This window comes from Ixodes scapularis, unplaced genomic scaffold, assembly GCF_016920785.2.
Source record: "Ixodes scapularis isolate PalLabHiFi unplaced genomic scaffold, ASM1692078v2 PGA_scaffold9__187_contigs__length_104089568, whole genome shotgun sequence".
Lineage (NCBI taxonomy): Eukaryota > Metazoa > Arthropoda > Arachnida > Ixodida > Ixodidae > Ixodes > Ixodes scapularis.
In genome coordinates, this window is record NW_024609884.1 from 76700454 (window position 1) to 76720477 (window position 20024).

The 20024-nt window shown below is 47.9% G+C and overlaps 1 protein-coding gene across 1 annotated transcript in view; it reads right to left on the reverse strand.

The window, feature by feature from the left end:
- The window catches only part of LOC8024676 (WD repeat-containing protein 86), a 283179-nt gene that overhangs the window by 109802 nt on the left and 153353 nt on the right, over positions 1-20024 (reverse strand). The window contains exon 6 of the mRNA XM_042287445.1: positions 3681-3784. Coding sequence (XP_042143379.1) covers positions 3681-3784 — 104 coding nt within the window. The remainder of the gene's footprint in view (positions 1-3680; positions 3785-20024) is intronic.

Sequence of the window (20024 nt, forward strand, 5' to 3'; positions counted from 1 at the left end):
TCCACGAACTCGTTGGCCAGCGGTCATTACAACTTGTTAAGCGAGCGTAGGAAATCATCACGTGCAGGTAAATGCTTGGAACAAAATGTAGACAAACACTGGAACACCTGAGTGAGACGCGATACGCTTCTAGGTCAAATTTTAATTGCGTAATCCTACCGTTTCCTGATTACAGGCTGGTAATACCGCAGTTCATTCAATAAATATTCACGACTGACGCTCGGCCAGGTTCACCTGAGCGTACATACTCGAACGGCCCACCATCGTTTGCCCGTTAGGACTTCGTGCTTGGAGTTAAGAGGACTAAATTTTAAAATCTCCGAAGTTAACTATTCCTTAACCCCTCAGATATATATTTCTGCACGAGCTGATCAGAATTTTAAGGTCGGCAAATCTGACTGCCAAACGTCAGCATACATCGAGTGGCTTGATATCAAGAACGTCATCTGGTTGGATTCGCCTTTCAGCACTTCTGGCAAACACTCAAATGAATTGAACTATTTAAAAATGCATTAACTAACCAGATCTGCTAACACGCCAAATCAACAATTTTCTAACAAAATTGCTTAGTTGATTTCAATAATTATTGTGTTCTTTTTTTTCATTGTGATTATGTATGTCTCCCCCCCCTCCCCCTCTGTAATTCCGTGTAAGCCCTAAAAGTATTGAAAAAAAAAAAAAAAAAGAAGCGACATCAGTGGCGTTTTGAGAAAGCCGCTTCTAAATTGGAAATTTAACCTGCTCGAAGTGTGCCAGAGGAGCTCACTTTAGTGTTCAATATGTTCGCGCTTAACGAAAGCACGGCGTTCGAACGCGACAGTAACAGTTTTGAAGCGCAATTGTAATTCGGCACTGGAATTTGCTTGCTATAATAAAATATACAACGCCCCCCCCCCCCCCCCCCCCCCCCCCCCCCTTTTCCCCTTTAAAAAAAAAAAAGTTTTATTTTGCGCAATAACGAACTACGCATCGCCGAACGTTTACTCTCCGCCCAAATGTAGCGCTAGCGGTTTGAACTGAATATCAAAGTTTCAGACATAACCGTAATCTCATTGAAATGTTACGTATTTCTTTTTAGAAATTTAAATGGGAAAGTGGGGCCCATATTCGGGAACTGGCGCCATTAAGCTCCATATATTGGAGGACTCAGTAGGCCGCTATTTTCTACTTTTGAATAAGATAACGATTAGGTCTGACACATTGGCATGTGGTCCGCTAGCGCCACATTTGAGCGGAGAATGAGTGTTTGGCGATGCATATTTTTTGTGGTGAAAAAAAACACACACACACACACAATAACATGGCAGGCCCTTTTTGGGACACTGTGTATTTGAGAAATGATGCTTCAAAGATGCGTCCCCTCAAATCCCCGAAGGCTAGTTCAGATATTTTCGATTTGTGAACGAACAACTGTTTCACGACTGATTACAATGGCCTGCGCAACGAGATGCTGCCATGGGTTGCTGCGGCTACCGAAGTGGATCGAATGCAACACTACGCAGCGCAGTCTGACTACGTCTACTGTTGATCGCAAGAAGGAAAGTAAGCACGCAAAAAGAACCGGTAGGGATAATGCAGAAAAAAATGAACAAACAGTATGTTGCAAACTAAGAACTGCAAGAGAAACTCTTCCACTAAGACTAATCGCGACGTCCTAGTGCAACTACCGCTTTCGTCAATTGCACTAGCATCACGCTATGCCGCAGCAAGCGCGAGCGCATTGATTCACTGGGAGTTTGGAAGGGCTGGACACTCGATAAGGGAAATTAGTTCACGACCCCGAAAGCCTGCCGCCTTGGTCTTTCCTGCTGGACATTAAATACGACGAACTAGGTGGAATACACCCTGCTCAAACGTAAAGGCTCTAGAGCCGGGAAGTGCTCGCGCCGTGCATATTCGGACTTTCTCTCGGCGTCATGTACCCAGCAGAAAAAAAAAAAAAAGTGAAGTGTTATCAAGCTTCAATAAATAAGCTACGCATAGAATCTCGCTACTTTATTGGTCGATTTTCCGCTGGGCGCCGCCATCTTGGCACTTAGTGCAGAGCGGGCGCAAATGGCGACCGTCACGATTCAAATTGCGACTTCCTGAGCTCCAGGTATGGCGTCGGGAAGCTCAGGCATTGGCGTTTTGCTCTTGGGCGGAACTGCTTTTACATTTCCGGAAAACGAAAACGCGTTTCCCACGATTCCCGATAAAGCTCCAGATAACTGGCAACAAGGATTTGAAGCACCAAGATGGCTCAAGTTTCGTTGCTTTGAAGAGCAGCTTATCTATACTGGCTCTAGTGTTATCTGGATTCTGATATATTCTCTTAATAGCAGATAAAAAAAAAAAGTGACGTATAGACCTGTGCATTGCTTATGACCCAGGGGAAAAATGCAGCGTTACTGAGCTGTGGAGGCATGCGCAGCGTCCGATCTACCGCACAGATGATCAACAGCGCATGCCCAGAAGGCGTTCCGCAGCCCAGCAGACAAAGATGGCTGCGCACAGAAGGCGATTTTTACAAAGGTCTATACAAACATGCTATAAAATCAGGGCAGTTATCTCGGTATTGTTTATTCTGGGTCGGAGTAGTCACGCAAGTAAACAATCTAGGGACCCTCTACAAGCACAAGCATGCAACTTGCTAGGGTTGACTCTTAAATTGTACCTGAAGTTTGGCTCTTGACGTCGGATACTTCAACCGATAGATTATCAGCCTCAGCACGGACGGCCAGAATGTTTTACACCTTCATCGATGTAATGCAGGTAGTCACCTACGGCATAGGAAACGCAGGGCATCGCTAGTTCCGAGCGTCTTATTGTCGCTCCTCAACAGTTCGCGCTGTCGGACCGATAGGAATCCTAAAAACCACACCAAGAAGCGAGAGCTGTCCGCGACTATACGGCGTGCAAAGTGGTCTGCTTCTTGAGCGTCTCGTGCGCTTGTTTACCCCTCCCCCCCCCCCCCCCCCCACCACACACACACACACACATGGCTGTTCTTTGCCCCCCGACCTCAACCGATGACGGTGCGGGCTTGGCTGTTTCGTCATCTCGCGATCCCTGCGCCTTCTCCACATATTGCCCTTCGAGCCACGTGCTCCTCCTTGCGTTCCGATGTGCAAAAGGACGTATTTTTGAAGCACTTGCTCGCCGTATAGTCTCCGTTCTTTCTTGCACCCGGAATTCCACCGGGTGCATTTCTCTTGCATATATATTACTTCAGTGAATGAACGGCTTGTACATTGAATGCGCTATACTATTTTTATTTGGAATAGAATACATCTTTGAGGTAAAATGGGAAGGTGCTTCATCCATAGCCACCGGCAGATTACGAAACGCGAGTCCCGATCGAGCATCTCTTTATCGCTCCGAACCCAATAAGATTGCGTTATTCTCCGATGAGAAGGTCAAAGAACGAAACAAGGAGCGTGAACATAATAAACCTTGCCCTGCATTTCAACCAATCTGTGACTGTAGTGGTGGCTTTTTCTAGGCTCTCCCAAAGTGGAACGCTCATTCTAAAGTTGCGTATAACACATACACACGAACACACACACACACACACGCACACACAAGCACACACACACACGCACGCACACACACGCACGCACGCGCACGCACGCACACGCGCGCAGGCACACACGCACGCATGCACGCACGCACGCGCTAGTATGGGATGCTTCTCTCACCTCGATGCAGACCACGCCATGGTCGTGACCTCGGAAGGATCGTTTCAGTGTTCCAGACTTGGCCTCGAACATCCTGGCCACCTTGTCTCCGGAGCCGGTATACACTGCGCAGGCACGAAAGGAACGTTGCCTGAATTGGGACGTACAAGCGACAGGACCAGTCAAGGTTATGCGTTTTGTTGTTGAGGGCAGTCGAATGTGCTCGAGTGACCCTCAAGTCGCACTGAAGGCCGGTTATTCCACGAAAAATTAATTAAATAATAAATAATTTACCAATAAGCCAATCAGTAGAGCAGTCAGTCATTCATACGTCAGTCAACTAAAAATGCAGTCAGGAAATAAATTCAATTAACTAATCAAGTGACCGACTAATTGATGACCCAATTGCTATAGCGTTCATAAATCAAGCTCAGTCTCTTCCAAAGTTGGGAAGGAGATATTTAAATGAGATACAAGGCTGTAAGTCAGATGTTGTCGTACTGAACTCAGCGTCTGTTAACTCCTTCGCTTCCTCAGTTGATACAGAGCAAGGAATCCTACGAGCGTTCACAGCAAGTTGCACTTTATCAAGAAGCAAAAACATTTGCGTAGCAAAAAGGGCTGACCTATAAACCGGATCTGTCGTTCGTGATTACAATTATCAACAAAAGTATTGATAGAGTTGACGTTACCTGCTCTAAGCCACCAGAGCATACGTCAGAGAGAATGGGGTATTAGAGGTCCTAGACGGCGAACTGCGTAAATTGCGGTAAGATCATGCCAAGCAAGACAGGTTGTCATATATTTGAGCATTAAACTTACTCTTAATCTGGAAGAAAAAACTTTTTTTGGGGGGTATATTGGAATTTGGCAGAAACAATTAAGATTGCTTAAGTGTAGGGATGCAAAAGCATTCCTACACGCAGCGCATTCTTACAAGCAGCGCGCCACGTCTTTGTATCGCACACGGCGCTCCGGCGATGACATTGCGCTCCCCCACTGCGCAGGCGCGGCGAAACCCGCCAGCTCTACGCCTTCTGTGGCGATGCATCTGCGTTGCTGTGCTTTTCTTTATGTTTTAGTCTTGAGGAGCGTCCGCTTTGACCTTGAGCGGCCCCCGCCGGCTTCCGTGACGAAGTATCTGTTTTGTTGTGCTTTTTTTGTGTTTTATTTCTGAACGCGCGTGCTTGATGACTTCCATTTAGGTGGCGTTTCGCTCAGCCAATGTGCATTTAGGTGCCGCTACAGTCAGCCAATGGGACTAGGTGCCATTTTTCGTGGTTACAGACAGCGCCGGCTGCGCTCCATGGAACACTTAATGCTTTCGCATTAATAAATCATAATGATTGGCGACTGGACGAGCCTAACAATCTTTCATAAAGTAAATTCACAATTACACCAACTAACCAATAAGCCAGATGAGCTGCGGATGACACATAATGAACTACGCCCGTTATTCCCCTGTTCTACACTTTCATCTCCACCGCGATATCGGCTTCTCTTCGGTGAAGGGTTGAGCCCGATGTTCCACAACGTCTCCGGTAGGAGCTCCGCTAAAATGGGCCTACGAGACTGGTCCTGGCTTGGGATTATCGAAGCTGCTCGAGACGTAAAGAAACAAATATACGGGGACGCGGGACTGACACCCCCCCCCCCCACACACACACATACACACACACATACACACAATTTTGTTTTTTCTCCAGGCGATTGAATATGGTGTCAGAAGACAATCAATGTTTTGCTACGGAGTCAGGTTTATTTTTATTAAAGCCAAAAACCTCAACTGCTCGCAACCGAAACCAAAACGCGAGCACGGAAGCTCATGGCCGGAAGTCACGTGGCTACACCTTACCGCGTTTTTTTTTTCTTTTCTCCGCTTCTCAGGCGTGTGAAGCAGACGACAAAGTTGCGTGCATCGTTTGTCGTGTGATTGTTTCGCACTTATATCCCTCCGCTCGATGTTCTGCGCTTGAAGATCGATTGACCAGTACAACGACTGACAGTCCCGAAGTAGCAGCCCTACGTCCGTCGCAACGTTGGTCCGTCGTGCGCCGCCATCGCGTCGTCCAGCCCGCGGTACGTCGCCACAGTGAGAAGGACGTGTACATACACTTCATGTGATCTGTGCAACATTTGTTTTCTGGAGCAGCCTATTTGCTGCTTTTTGGAGGCTACAAGAATGGGTTCGTATTCTTTTCTATTTTTAATAATGAATGTGTGCCTTAGATGACCCACGACTTTGAATATATTTGATGCACATAGTCTGACTGCCACCTGACCATGGAAAATATAGTGAACGCGACTGAAACCGGCCGATTCTCGACCGGCTGCTTTCAAGCGGAAAGAAAACGATTTTCGAGCCGCAAATTGTATTGAGGGTAGTTGGGCTCTTGTAGGCAATGTTCAAATAAAAACCTCTGCGAACATAAATACCCTGCTAGTGTCCCTTTAAAGGTAGGGTGACCAGCCGCCCCGTTTTGGCCGGGGCAGTCCCGTTTGAGATGTTCATTTCTGCCGTCCCGTCTTTTTGGTCTAACGAAGCCTCATGTCCCGTTTCCGTGGGAACATGCACAGTAGTTGCGAAATTATACTCCGTTTCACCTTATGTTGCACCGCAGCGAAGGCTAGAAGCGCGAGCTCGTAGCATTGGCGGCTGCCCTTAATTCGCGAGAGCTTGTGCCGCCGAGATGCGCCCTTGAGCGAGGAGCTCGCGCTTGTAGCCTTTTCTGCGGTATATCATAAGGTGAAACAGAGTATAGTACTAAGCGAATGGAAGAAAATCGAATGCTTACTTGTCACAAACTGTTATAAAAATAAACATACTATGAGACATACTGCAGTTGCATCTACTGATCCATTCTGTTCACATAAGCATGTTTGCGGGAGGCTCCTCTATATTACTGAATTTGACGTTCTTCGGTTGGCAACGTTTGTTCCTGAATGTAAAAAATTAGAAAGAAAAGCGCGTGTATTCTCGAAGAATACCTTCGCAAAAATGCGCGTCTGTACGTTTTTGCAAAGCAGATTTTTTTTTTTTTTTTTTGCCTTGCCGCCAACATTTTTGGTTAAAGGGCAGCAAAAAAAGAAAAGATAACAGGACCAATTGTTTCAGAGCGCTAGACCACTCTTGACGTCACTGAGGAACGCGGAAACTTCAAATTCGACTTTCTGAAAATAGTTTTCTTTCTTCTGCAAATACGCTGTTTCCGGGCTTCAAATTTTGAGATTGATGTCTAAGTATCATGTTCACTCGTTTGCTAAATAAAAAAAATGCTTTGGTGATGTCAGCGCCCCTCTAAAAAGATACCGAACCGAAATTTGGAGCTCACAAAACAAAGCTGGAGTGATAGGCAATACGCTGCAAACCTCTGACACGTCACTCATACAGCAATAGAGAGCTTTAGTATTGCGTATCGAAGCAAACGCAAGTGTTGTGCGTTTACGTTAGCGTTGCGTGCTCTAGCCTGCACATGTGCGTCGTCGCCATTCGCCAATCCAAGACGCAGTATGAAGCTCCGCGCATGCTCAGTGTGGAACACGCAACGCTAACGCAAATGTCCAGTGCTTGCGTATGCACGTATGCACAATACTAAAATTGACTAATAGTGAGTTTTAGTATTGCGCATTATAGAACACGCAACGCTAACGCAAACGCAAGCACTGTGCGTTTGCGTTAGCCCTGCGTGTTCTACACTGCGCGTGCGCGGAGCCCAAACTGCAGCCTTGGATCGGCGCATGGCGACTTCGCGCATGCGCTTCGTGGAGAGCGCAAGGCTAACGCAAACGCACAGCGCTTGCGTTTGCTAAAACTCACTACTAACGGATGGCCGTATTTTAACGCGAAAGCGTTAAGGAAGTTCTGTCGCAGAAAAGCCGGTGTCGGAGTTGGCGGCGTTGTGACGGGAAAAGCCTGATTGGTCGATAGGGTCATTATGTCACAGCCACATGACCTCGCACGGGGATTTCACAAAACGCACAACGCTGCGTGAAGTATGGCGTCACGCGTGCAATGAAAGTGATTAGACATGCTATGTGAATTAAAGATCGACGCATGTCTCAAATGATTTTGCTCCATTTGAGATATCGATGTATGAGTGATATTTTGGAGCTCGTAGCGTCGGGTTCAACGCTTCTGCGGCCTTATTTTGTGAAATCCAAGTTTCCGTTCAGTATCCATTTAAAGAGATGGTCAACCAAAATTTCGAGCTCATAAAACGAGGCTGGGCGGATAGGTCTGCAAGACCCAGAAACATCACTCATGCAGCGATATGTCTAACGGATCGCCGTATTTTTGGAGAAGAATTGCGCGATTGAACTCCGCTGACAAGGCCGACGAGACAAGGCCCGTCACGATTTTCACTCCGCCTCCTCCTCGCTGCGTCCCGTTGAGCTGGTGAACCGAAGCGATGAGGAGAGAAGAGAGGCCGCTTCCCCTCATTCCGTCATAGCCCTCGCTTGATTGCGCCCTTACCATCCGTTGGAGATATGAATGTATGAGTGATGTTTTGGAGTTCGTAGCGTCCCGTTCAAGACTTCTGCGGCCTGATTTTGTGAAATCCAAATTTGGGTTAAGTATCCCTTTACAAGGGGTGGTGCAACGATTTTGAACTTGGGCAAATGACTTGGGGGACTGCTCTGTGTCACCCATAGAACGAAGACCAGACAAAAATTGATTGCGCGCGATAGTTTTTGTTTAAAAAAAATAAATAAAACAAAGCGAAGGTCAAAGTACTCATCAACTCTCGCGCCGTCTTTGAAATGTCGTTACTGAGAGACCACCTGTTTTCCCGTCGGGTTTTGTCTTCAGAGCAGCCAGCCCCCACTCCCTCCACGATTCTCAAGTTATCAAGGATTAGCGTCGCCGAAGGCCGCGGCGAGCGATCGAGACAAAAGTTGCAAGAAAGAAAAGGGGAAAGGGCTGCCGGCGCTTTCTCCCTCGCTGGGTCGGTAGAAAGAGTGAAATTCCCAGATGAGAGGCTTCCTCGGTGTTGGGTGTATGCAGTTCCCGAACTTCGTTCGGGCTTTCTTCTCTGTTTTAAACTCACAAACATAATTAGAGCCACGGGCTTCGGTGGCGACAGTCCCCCAGTCATCGAGACACCATTGCACGGTGATAGGGCGCACGAATAACGAGAGAAGGCGTCGAATACTGTCCGAGGACCCATGTAGCCTGTGTGCAATTCGGCAAGGCGAGCGCGGCTGCAATAATTTTAAGCTCCAGCGCGCTTTCCGCACGACTGGACCTAATGAACCATATATAAATTTTTGCTTGCAATGGGACTATTTCAACGTAGCCGTTTTTAGCAATCAACAAGCGATACACGACACGAGAACCTCAATTAACTTTTGTCGACACCCGGAGCTGCTACCGGGCGTTTTGCTACGCTGCTTTTATCTTGCGTGTCCGTGTTCTTATATTTCCATGTAGATGAAGGTCGAAGACGTTCTAGATGTACTTATATCGAACCGCAGAAAACCTCAAAGCAGCCACGAGTTAATTTGCTATTTAATGCAATATTTTGAGTACTCACCTCCAATTTCTATCGCTGGCACGTTCGCTGGCGCTGTCGCCGCACTGGCGGATGTCATGAATCGAAGAAAGAAACGTGCACACTGGGCTCGAAAACGCAGATTGCAACACACGGGACGTACCCTGCAACAACTATCCAGCGTCTCAAAGCGCCAAATCAACGGAAACGACCCACCAGCGGCACCCCAAGGAGCGCTTTTGCCGGCTCTCTGGTATGGCACAGGAAATCGCGATTCAGCTAAACGATAGAACTAACTTTTCAACAGTTTTTAGCCACACCTAGTGGCAGAAATGACCCTTCAATTAAGTGTTGTAGATGATAAAATTGAGTCAACGTCACCACTGCAAAATATCAATATTCAGATAAATTCAGTTACAAAATTTTACAAGCTGAAACAGCAATTATGACGAGAAAGCTCGCACGCACCTTGCGAGTGTACCCCATGTTTAACGGCGGTACAGCGTTCGGTGCGCGCTCCATTCACAAAATGTTCCGAGCACAGTCGAGAGGACGGCGTTGAGGAAACGCCTTTTCGGTTTACGGACGTAATTCCCGTCGGAGACCAGGGTCATGTGGAAAGCAGCATTGCAGCCGCTCTCGCCTGCCGGGTTCCTTGCAAGCTACATAGGTCCTCGGACAGTGTTTGACGCTTTCTGTCGTTATTTGTGCACCCTATGACCGAACAATGGTGTCCCGATGACCGGGGGACTGTCACCACCGAAGCCCATGGCTCTAATTAACTTTGCGAGTTTAAAACAGAGAAGAAAGCGCAAACGAATTTCGGGCACCAGCAGACACCCAACAGCGGCCAAGCCTCTCATCCGGGACTTTCACTCTTTCTACCGCGCCAGCAAGGGGGAAAGTGCCACTAGTCCTTTTCCCTTTTCTCTCTCGCCTCCTTTATGTAGAACGGTGGTGGCGCGTCGGGCGCACTTCCGGTCTGAGGCTGTGGGCGGAAGCCGCCATGGGGATCGTGCATTCCTGTGTTACTTCGGAAGAAACCGGACAAAAACTTGCCTTCTCGACAAAACGCCCCGCCTGGGGCTTTTCCAAAAAAGTCGGAAAAGGTTTGAAGGTCAGTTTTAATGCGTTCTCTGCGTGCTCGGTTCTTCCCAGAACGTGAACAGAGGACGTTAAAAAGCAAAAACAGACGCCGTCGGACCACGATTGCTTGGGCGGAAAGCACTTTGGATTGAATTCACGGATACTTGTGGTCGTCAGATTTATTTGTTTTGTTCCAACATGAACGCGGGAAAACCGTCAAGTTGCACGGACCACCTGCGGACTACGTTCAGTGCGTCATCACGTTCAAACGGCCCCCTCTTCGTTCGAGCTGTCGTCTGCTCTCTCAAACGCTTCTGCTTGTCGTCTGCTCGTTCAAACGACAGCGGCCCGTACACCAAACGTTGACCCGGTAATTGCGATAAGAAGTGCAGATTTAAAAAGACGTTTAAGTTTGAAGGTTGCTTCGGGTAAGTAGGCTCGGTGTAAACAGTAAATATAAGGAAGTTTTAATAGTTGTTACCAGTTGCCATCACCTTCTTGTTACGCCTGATTCACTCGGTCCGATTCTGCTTGCGATTTTCAGTATCGACGCCGACATCTCAGCTGCGGTTCGGGATTTTGCAGCCCGGGCGACGTCATGACTGAAAATAGCGAGCAGAACCTCACCATGTAAATCAGGCTTTCGGGTCCATTCTGCGGCGTCCACGCGGAATGAATCGCCGCATGTTACATTACTCACGCCAAGGTTTGCGGTGTAACGAGCGTCGTTAATTTCGCCGAGGCCGCTCAAGTAGTCAGGTATTGCCAGGAACACGTAGAAACAACAATTCCAACGTGAACAAGAGCGCGGGGACTCACACCCTCGCCGACAACATCCCATTCTAATTGTTTGTTTATGGGCGACTGCGAGCTTCTTGCCCACACTCCATCGCGCTTGCGCGGCGCCGGTGGCGTCCGCTAGGGGCGCTCTGGTTTGTTCGTAAACATGAGTTGGTGTAGCTCGTTGTCGCCCATGAACAAACCATTGATATGCGATGTTGTCGGCGTCGATGTAAGTCCCCCCGCCCTTTTTCGCGTTCGAATTGTTGATTCTATGTCTTCCTGGGCAATGTCTGACTACTTCAGCGGCCTCAGCGAAATTACCAAGGCTCGTTACACCCCAAAAACTTCGCGTGAATAATGTGACATGCGGCGATTCATTCCCCGTGGACGCCGCAGAATGGACGCTAAAGCCTGATTCGCATGATGAGATTTCGCTCGCAAATTTCAGTAGCGACGTCACTCGGGCTGCAAAAGCGTGACCCGTAGCTGAGATGATCGATGTCGATACTGAAAATCGCAAGCAGAATCGGACAGACCAAGTGAATCAGGCATAACAAATCAGTGATGGTCACTGGTAACAATGATCAACATCTCCTTGCATCTATTGTTTACATCCAGCCTGCTTACCAACCTTCAAACTTAAAAGTCTTTTGAGTCCTGCACTTACTTCTTCTCGAAAATACCGGGCCAACATTTTGGTCTACGGGCCGGTGTCGTCTAAAAGAGCAGACGGCAAGCAGAAATGTTTGAAAGAGCAGACGACAGTTCGAATGGTCAGGCAGCCGTTTGAACTTGAAGACACACTAAACGTAGTCGGCAGGTGGTCCGTACAACTTCACGGTTTTCCGGCGTTCATGTTGGAACAAAACAAATAAATTTGGTGACCACAGGTATCCGTTAATTCAACCCAAAGTGCTTCCCGCCCAAGTAATCGTGGTCCTACGGCGTCTGATTTTCCCTTTTCACGGCACATATCCCGTTCTCGGTCGAACCGAGCACATGAAAGCTGACCCTCAAACCTTACTCGACTTTTCTGGTACAGTCCCAGTCGCGGCATTTTGACGAGAAGGCAGGTTTTTGTTTGGTTCCTTTGAAAACAACGCACGAATACACGTCTCAAATAGGGACATCCGCCCACAGTCCCAGACCGAAAGTGCGCCCGACGCGCCACCACTGCGCCGTGACGTTACAGAGTTGAGTTCGTGTATACACCTTTCCGAAGAACGCTCCTAGGCCGCCGCCATGTTGCTGATGCTGATGCGGCTGGTGTGACTCTCGTGCCCTTTTTCAGCTAGAAATTTTCTGCCACTCTCTGGGACTGCAAAGACCCGCTCAGGGCGGTTCTCTACCTACGTTTTTGCGGTTTTGCATTCGACGTTTTATCGTCCCTCTTGAAAGTTTCCACTCAATTTTTTACCTGCGTGCTGCGTACCCTTTTTGTGTTATCTTCCATTGTGAGAAATAGGGCTGGTAAGTGCCTGCCATTCAAGTTTTTCTGCTTTACATTCACGGGAAACGAAAGAGGTGAAGGTCGTCGACCGACCCTCGACGCGATTTTGCGAACATTGTTCTCCCCCTCTTACAGATAATCCGCGTAGAATCTTAAGTCGTCTCCGAAAATAGTTGTCCGGGTTGGGGTGCGAAACGGGTCAGTCGCGTTCGTTCCTTTGCCTTGGTGCGGTTGTGTGAAAAGGAAGCTCCCCCCAAAACGTGCCCCAAAACGCGCCCCAAAACGAAGTCATCTCGTCAAGATGTGACTGTCGTCGACTGTGACTGTGTTATTTGAGATCTTTCTCAAATAAATTCTTTTCGGCTAACGCTGCATCGTGTCGTACGTACAATATATTGTTCGAATGTTAACACTTGCTAAATTGTATGCTCGTGTCCTGTCCATCGGTAAACACGTTATTTTTGAGCGTGAAAAATGCATGCCTTTCGGCTATCTTCTGTTGTAAATTACTTTCGACAGCTAAGCGCTTTGTCGTTTGACACGCGGCTATTTGGGCGGCGACTGCGCCTACGCAGGCTGCGCCTATCGAAATCACAGTCCACTCGGTTAGGGCCAGCAGGGTCGCCTGTGAGAGTCTTGTCTCAAACTCAGTGACTGGGCTCAAAAACGGTTTGTTGCCCCTGGGGTCGAGTGTTTCTTGGAAAGGTGTATAGAGCCGCCCATGTTCTATGCATTTCCTGTTTACTTTAAGAATACTCAATCAGAGCTACTAAACCACGTAGGTGAAGGCGGTTCTGAAATTCCGCGCGACCGCGTAAAAAGAAACCACCTCTTCGAGAATCGAATGACCAAGTGAGTAGGAACTTGGAGCGACAAAAGAAAGCGGCAGGGAACTCTCGTGGCGCACACACCGGCGCGTGGAAACTGGGCTCCCCGTCTTGAAGTTGTCCACAGCACCTGGAGGCTCGAGGAAGCTCGGCCGCGTGCCGCACGCGTCCGCATTAATTCGGCTTAGGGAAGCGCCGCTCTCTGTCCCTCCCTAACCGATTAGATCAAACTCCGAAACAACCGCCAAAGAGGGTGGGAAGCCGAAGAACGGGCCTCCATGTCACGCATAACCTTAGGAGGCGCTCAGGGCTGCATGCCGTATACGCATCAACAGGAAAAAAAACAAAAAAAAAAACAAATCAGAATGCCCTAAATTTTGAGCATCTCATTAAAAGATGCCCATGGGGACGACAGACACTCCATGACCGAAAACTCGACCAGTCAGAAAAAAAGTGGTGGTCACGGGTTATCGATCATTTATCGGTTCTCACTTTCACACCAATATTCGTGGAGGCCAGGGGAGGGGAGGGAATAGAGAACGAGAGAAGCGGTGGCCATCGGTCTCACAAAACAATAGAGGATCACACCACTTTTACGGGTTCTCTCTTTCTCTCTCTCTCTGTCAGCACTCCTTAGATGACCTAAACCCCCCATTGTAAAGTGAGTAGTGGGCCATGCCCAGATAAATAAATTAAGAGTAGTATCATCCGGACCCTCGAACACCTGCTCTTAGCCTCGCGCCGGGAGCTTTTCAGCCGTGCCTCTAGAGTGTGCTAGAATACAGTAGCCTACATCAAAGACAAAGAGAATTCGACCCTCTCGCTCGAGGCTACATCGTCTGTTACGCGAGTTGTGAACCCGCGAATCGAGGGAGTACGCAGACCCGCGTTTGATGTTTGTGCAGGTGGCGGGAGGCTTCGAAGTTGGAAAGGGTGAAACGGTGTAAAAGACAAAAACAAATAAACACGAAGAGCTTTCTCCTGCCCGGGAGAAGAAGAAAAACACGATGCAAGGCGACGGAGAGCCTACTCGGCGTGGTGTTGACTCGGCGTCGTCTCACTTGTTTTTTTGTCTTTCGTATATTTGTAGTACATGCCCTGCCCGTTTTTCTAGTCGTTCTAGTGACCGGTCATGCGAAAAATCGTGTTTTATTTACGGCTATTCTCCCCTTCCTGATGTTTTCTAATTTGTTAAACTTGCTCTCTTTATGTTGTTGAATGTTCTGCTCGTATTGCTCCAGTTGCTGTATTATGATCATTTTTAAAATTAACGAGTAATTAACGTAATCCGTTACCAATATTTTGTAACGCAATTACATTACAAATTACTTGCGAACAAAGCTAACGTGACAATTACAAAATTACTTAAAAAGGTAACGGATTACTTCCCAAGTCTGCCCACGACCGAGCTTGCCGGCTCGTTTGGTCGGCGCCGCAGTGCGCCCGCAAAATCAGGCGGCGTGCGAAAGCTGATGAGGGAACCTTCAATGGGGAGTGCATCACCGCGCTGCTGCGCCGCTGAGTGTGGGAGGTCCCACCATAAACCCGTGGTCCAAGATATAAACATAGAAAGTTGGGGGTAAAAGCTTGAAAAACATGCAGGAAACAGCTAGAGACGTTCGTTAATTTTTTTCTTTTTAGATATGTTTCGCACGGGTTGTCACTTCCGCCGTTCCTCCGGTCGCACACGCCGTCCCTTTAGAGCCACTACTACAGCCTTTTTGTGTTCATCCGAGCAAAATGACATCGAGCATCCGAAATGGGAAGTCGTGGGACGGTGGAGAAAGGAAAGGAGAAAGAGCGTCTTTTCTTTTTATTATACATATATGTATTAGAGAAGTTGCATATCACGATGTTTGTTAACGTTTTAAATAGTAGAAAAAAAATGAAAGCCGCTTACAACTCCCTGTAACACCGAATTAGAGCGCAGCTCTTGAGGAGGAGGAGGGGAAGGTACGGAGAGGAGGCTAAGCCCCCCCTCCTCTCCTGCTCGCCTCCCATTTAGGAGAAAATGTTTTCGCTAAATTTAACGGAAAAATTTCTGCGCTAAATTTAACGGAAAAAAATTTCCCGCTAAATTTCGCGGAAACAATTCCCCGCTAAACTTAGCGAAAAAAATTCCCCGCTAAGCTTAGCGGGAAAAATTCCCTGCTAAGTTTAGCGGAAAAAATTCACCGCTAAGTTTAGCGGGAAAAAATTCCCCGCTTAATTTAGCGGAGAAAGTTTCCCGCTAAATTTAGCGGAAAAATTTTCCCTAAATGGGAGGAGAGGAGCGGAAAAGTTTCCCCGCTAAATTTAGCGGAAAAAATTTTTCCGCTAGATTTAGCGGGGAAATTTTTCGCTGACCTCGCTCAGCGCGAGGTCAGCGCTATCCTAGGAGCGTTCCGCTGCATGTGTGAACATGCTTTAAATCCAGAGTTTGCATTTTACGTAATTCTTGCAACGGTGATGGCAAATATGATCGCGATGAATCACCACAGCTGTGGGAATGTTCCCCCCGGTGGAATTCAAAGAGGACGCTGCTTTGTCGCCGATGTCCTCCAGGTTTGCCCTCTTAATACCGCGACCGTAGCAATATCAGCTAGAAAACGAGGCCTTTGCGCACAAAACGTCCTCACCGGTGGCTCCACGCAGCATCGCCATAGCTTGCGTCGGCATCATCGCCGCCAGCGCGTCTTGCAGCGTCGATCTTACAACGAGCGCGACGCTAGCACACGGCGACGCAAAGACGCACGCGTCTGCCGCTACTCTGGTCGAGCTTCAGTGTCGCTTGGGGTGGGTCGGGGAAGCACCGACCGATGACGTCCTGCGCAGGCCTTCCCTTCTTGGTGGTACTGACTGAACAGACGCCAAGGAGATTTGAACCGAGGATCACGTCCTTTTACCACGTTTGTAAAATGCCAGCAATGAAAAGAAAAGACAAAAAATCCGTAAACACTTACGCAACACGTATGGTGAAACAGGGAGACAGCTGAGGTGTGACGTCGGAGCCGCTAAGGTGTCATTTTGGAGCAGATGAACCGAATGAACGGTAAAGGTGCGACCGCGCACCACATAGGGTCCTCAAAAGCATTTCGAATTCAACCGAGTAACACACCGGACGAACATTCCGTAGCATTTTGGTGTCAACGAGGGTGTATTAAATGTTCCTTGAGGAGGTCTCTGATAGGCTGTATGGGGCGATAACTCACTTTGCTGGCTCTAAGCATCCTAGAAATACCTAAATCACGACGATATACGCGGCCTATTTCCAAAGCAATCAAAGATCGCAACACGCTGAGGTCATCTCCGGCGAGGGGAGTATTGTTCCGAAACCAGAACCACTATCGGTCAATGCAGGGCTCAAGTTCGTCTGCTTCTTGCACAGGGGTTGCAGTGACGTAAGAACACCGAGCTCTGATTGGCCCCAATTAGAAGAATAGAGGGTAGACATCGAGGCAGCCAGCATTGAGGTCTACCCACTATCCTTCCATCAGAGCCAATCAATGCTCGGCGATCTGACGTCACTGCGATCCCCGCGCAAGAAGCAGACGAACTTACGCTCCGCATAGCAAGCGAAGGATCCTCGCGCCTCCGACCGGTGAAACCACATATCGGTCGGTATCTCGAATGCGCGCGGCTCGTCGCCCGTACAGCCCGTACTACGATTCAACTCAGCGAGCGCAAGCTCGAGAGCTGACGCTCGCGGACACAACACAGTATTATGTTCCCTCTCTGAGGAAAATGAACATTTTTCGACTGTACTTTTATTTACTTTTATCATCTACAAAAGCGTACACACGTTTTAGTACATATGCAGTAATAATAACAGTATACAATAATGAGCATACACACTTTTTAATAATGACGTTTTCAATCTCAACGAAATGTCGCGTTTTCATTGGTCATATGGAGCAATGCTCCTCCCATCGCTGGAGTTGACCTCGGTGCGTTCCATATTTGATTGCTTTTCTAATAGGAAAATCGGCCGGGAATCGTTATGATTTATGAATTTCTAGGATGCTTAGAGCTCGCAGAGCGAGTTATCACCATATTTGGGCTTCATCTCGAAAGCCTCCCGAGGGCACCTTTAAGTAGAGAGCATTTCAGCTGTCTGCGTAAGAGGGGAGCGTGTTTTCGTACGTCACTTCCGCACAAATAGCAGCCTTGGGTAAGTTACTTTTGAAAAAGTATTCAGTTGCAGTTACAGATAGTTTGTGAAAAATGTATTTAGGTGGCAGTTACTTAGAAACAAAAGTAACGCGTTACTGTTACAGTTACTTTGACATTGTAACTTAGATACTTTCAAGATACTTTCGTCTTTTGAATTTAACTACGAAGACATTGATGACAGCACGCAATGACTACGATTTATATTTATTTGGAACTCTCAAAATACTCTCATTTCACTTTTTAAAATTTACATATTATTACTGTCGAATGACTTTGTTGAATCGAAACGTTAAAGGGGGGGGGGGGGGGGGGGTTGCAACGATTTTCGGACTTCGGTCAAAAATTTGTGCAAGTTGCCCTCTTACACTTCTAAAGTAAAGAACAGAAACCCGTTTTCGCCTGCGTGTGTCCTAGTTAGTTGTTGCGTAAAAAAAAAAAACATAAATATTGGCATTTCGGGCACCCCTCAACTCACTCCCAGTCTTTAGGGTCCCACCTGGTCGCACTCCTAGTGACGTCATTCCGAGTGCCGTGTATGTTCCCGTGTGCTCTCTCAGAGGACGCTTCCTCTCCCTCTCTCTGCGTACGTCAGCGGGCGTTATGCTGCAGCTTAGAGCCGAGCGAGGTCGCGTAATCTTCTCGCCGTAGTTTCTTCGGCTGTCACTTGCGGCTGCAGGTGGGGGAAAAAGCTTGACCTTTGCTTTGCGATTATGCAGTGGAATCGCGAAAGTTTTAAATGAAGGAGATGTTTTCTTTATCATCCAGGACACGATAAACAACGTAAAAATGACGAGATGCAAATTCTTTTAATAATAAAATCTTTGCACCCCACCCCCTTTAAATAATAAACTATTTAGTTCTTGTAACGTTGCAGCAACTGCTCTTCAAAGTTATCACTTAACTTTGCCTTTTTGATGCACATCCCTGTCCTTGCTCAAAAAACGCTTAACGGGTGCGCTGAAAAAAAAACAACAACAAAAAAACTTTCCTAAAGGTGGGAAAGTCGTTGAGATCAGAGAGAGATGTCGAGGTTTCAGCCTGCCGTCATTCCGTCTCCATGCCCAGCGGTAGCCTCTAGAAATGAAAGTCGAACCTCACCCCGAAGTGCTTGCGAAGGTCGGGGGAAGAGGACCTCCCGGCTCCGTATACTTTTCTTTAGTGTATGCAGCGAGCAGTGAAGTTATCGCCACTGCATTCGAAAAGGTCAAAGTTCTTAGCCGGGCCACGGCAACACCTGCCGTACGACACTTATGACAGCATCTCGTTTGAGCGATAACTTCACAGCTGAACATCATCGTGGGAGATTTTGGCGGCGTTATCACAGCTGAACAGGCTCCAACTATTGTCCTTCTTTCTTGTTACGTTCTCTCTCTCTACAGAGTTCTTTTATTCCCTTTTCTCAGCTGACAGGAGAAGGAGATACTGATGAATAGTCGGGTTCACCGTTAGGGTGTCTACGCGTCGCGTGTTTCCACGAGGTGGCTCTGTCGCTTGGCTGAAGAGGCGGGTGTGTTCGTGAGGCCGGAAAGGATGAAGGCGGTGCGAGAGAGCCACGCACAAAAAGGCAAAACGGTTGAAATAAAGCAAATGCTAAATGGTACTTTCCGCGCGATGAAAAAGGGAAAACAAAGTAGAAAAACGTCTGCCCTCTGCTCTGGCACTAAGCTTCTGGGTGATTCCACGAGATCGAACCTGCATGTCCACTCTACATTTTTTTTTTTTTTTTTATGTGTGATGTACACACAAATGAATCGCAGGAAACAAATTTTTTTGTCTCGGAAACGCGTTTTCACTTCGAAAAAAATATGTTTCAAAATTGCGCTACGGCCAACGAGGTAGAGGGCCTTAGAGTGATAAACTAGTATACCGTTCATCAGGCAAAAGTGACCCCCGATTGGCCGCCGCCATGTTGTACAATTTTGACCACTAGACACGTGACCAGGCCAAATCTATGACGTAACCAGACCAAATCTCTGGCGTCAACGATAAGATGGCAGCGCCCAGTGCGTGTCGGAAGCGTTGTGGGCGTCGTGGGCGTTGATCGGAGTGTGTGGATTTCGTGAGCGGAATTCGGTTTTTGAGGGTTTTGTGTGCTCTCACGCGTAGGAATAACGTGAAGTACGAGGGAATGAGGCTTTTCTTTTTTATTTAATTCAGAGTAAGCCAGATTCGGTCCCGTGCTTCTCGTACGGGCTCGGATCACTACCTCGGACATCGCTCGGTCGTTCGAGTTTAATTAAAATATCCGCAATCGTTAACCACGGGAGCTCCTCCATAATCGCTGAGTCGAAGGATACGTCGAACCCATCCGGAACGCGGAGTCTAAAGGTATGTAGGACGTAACCAGAACGCGGAGTTCTAACGGTACGGCGGACGTGCCCGGGCAATTTTCTTAGCTCGACCGTCAAGATTCGCATTTGAAGCAGCGAGTGAAGTGTTGAAATCTCCGAACTGCTCGGTGCTGAGCTAACTACGGACCACTTCATTATGTGATCCGTAGTGACGTGAAAAAGACCGACGGCGGTCACTCCGGGGGACGGCGGCTCCCGGCCGCCTGCCGGGTGCCTTCTGTGAA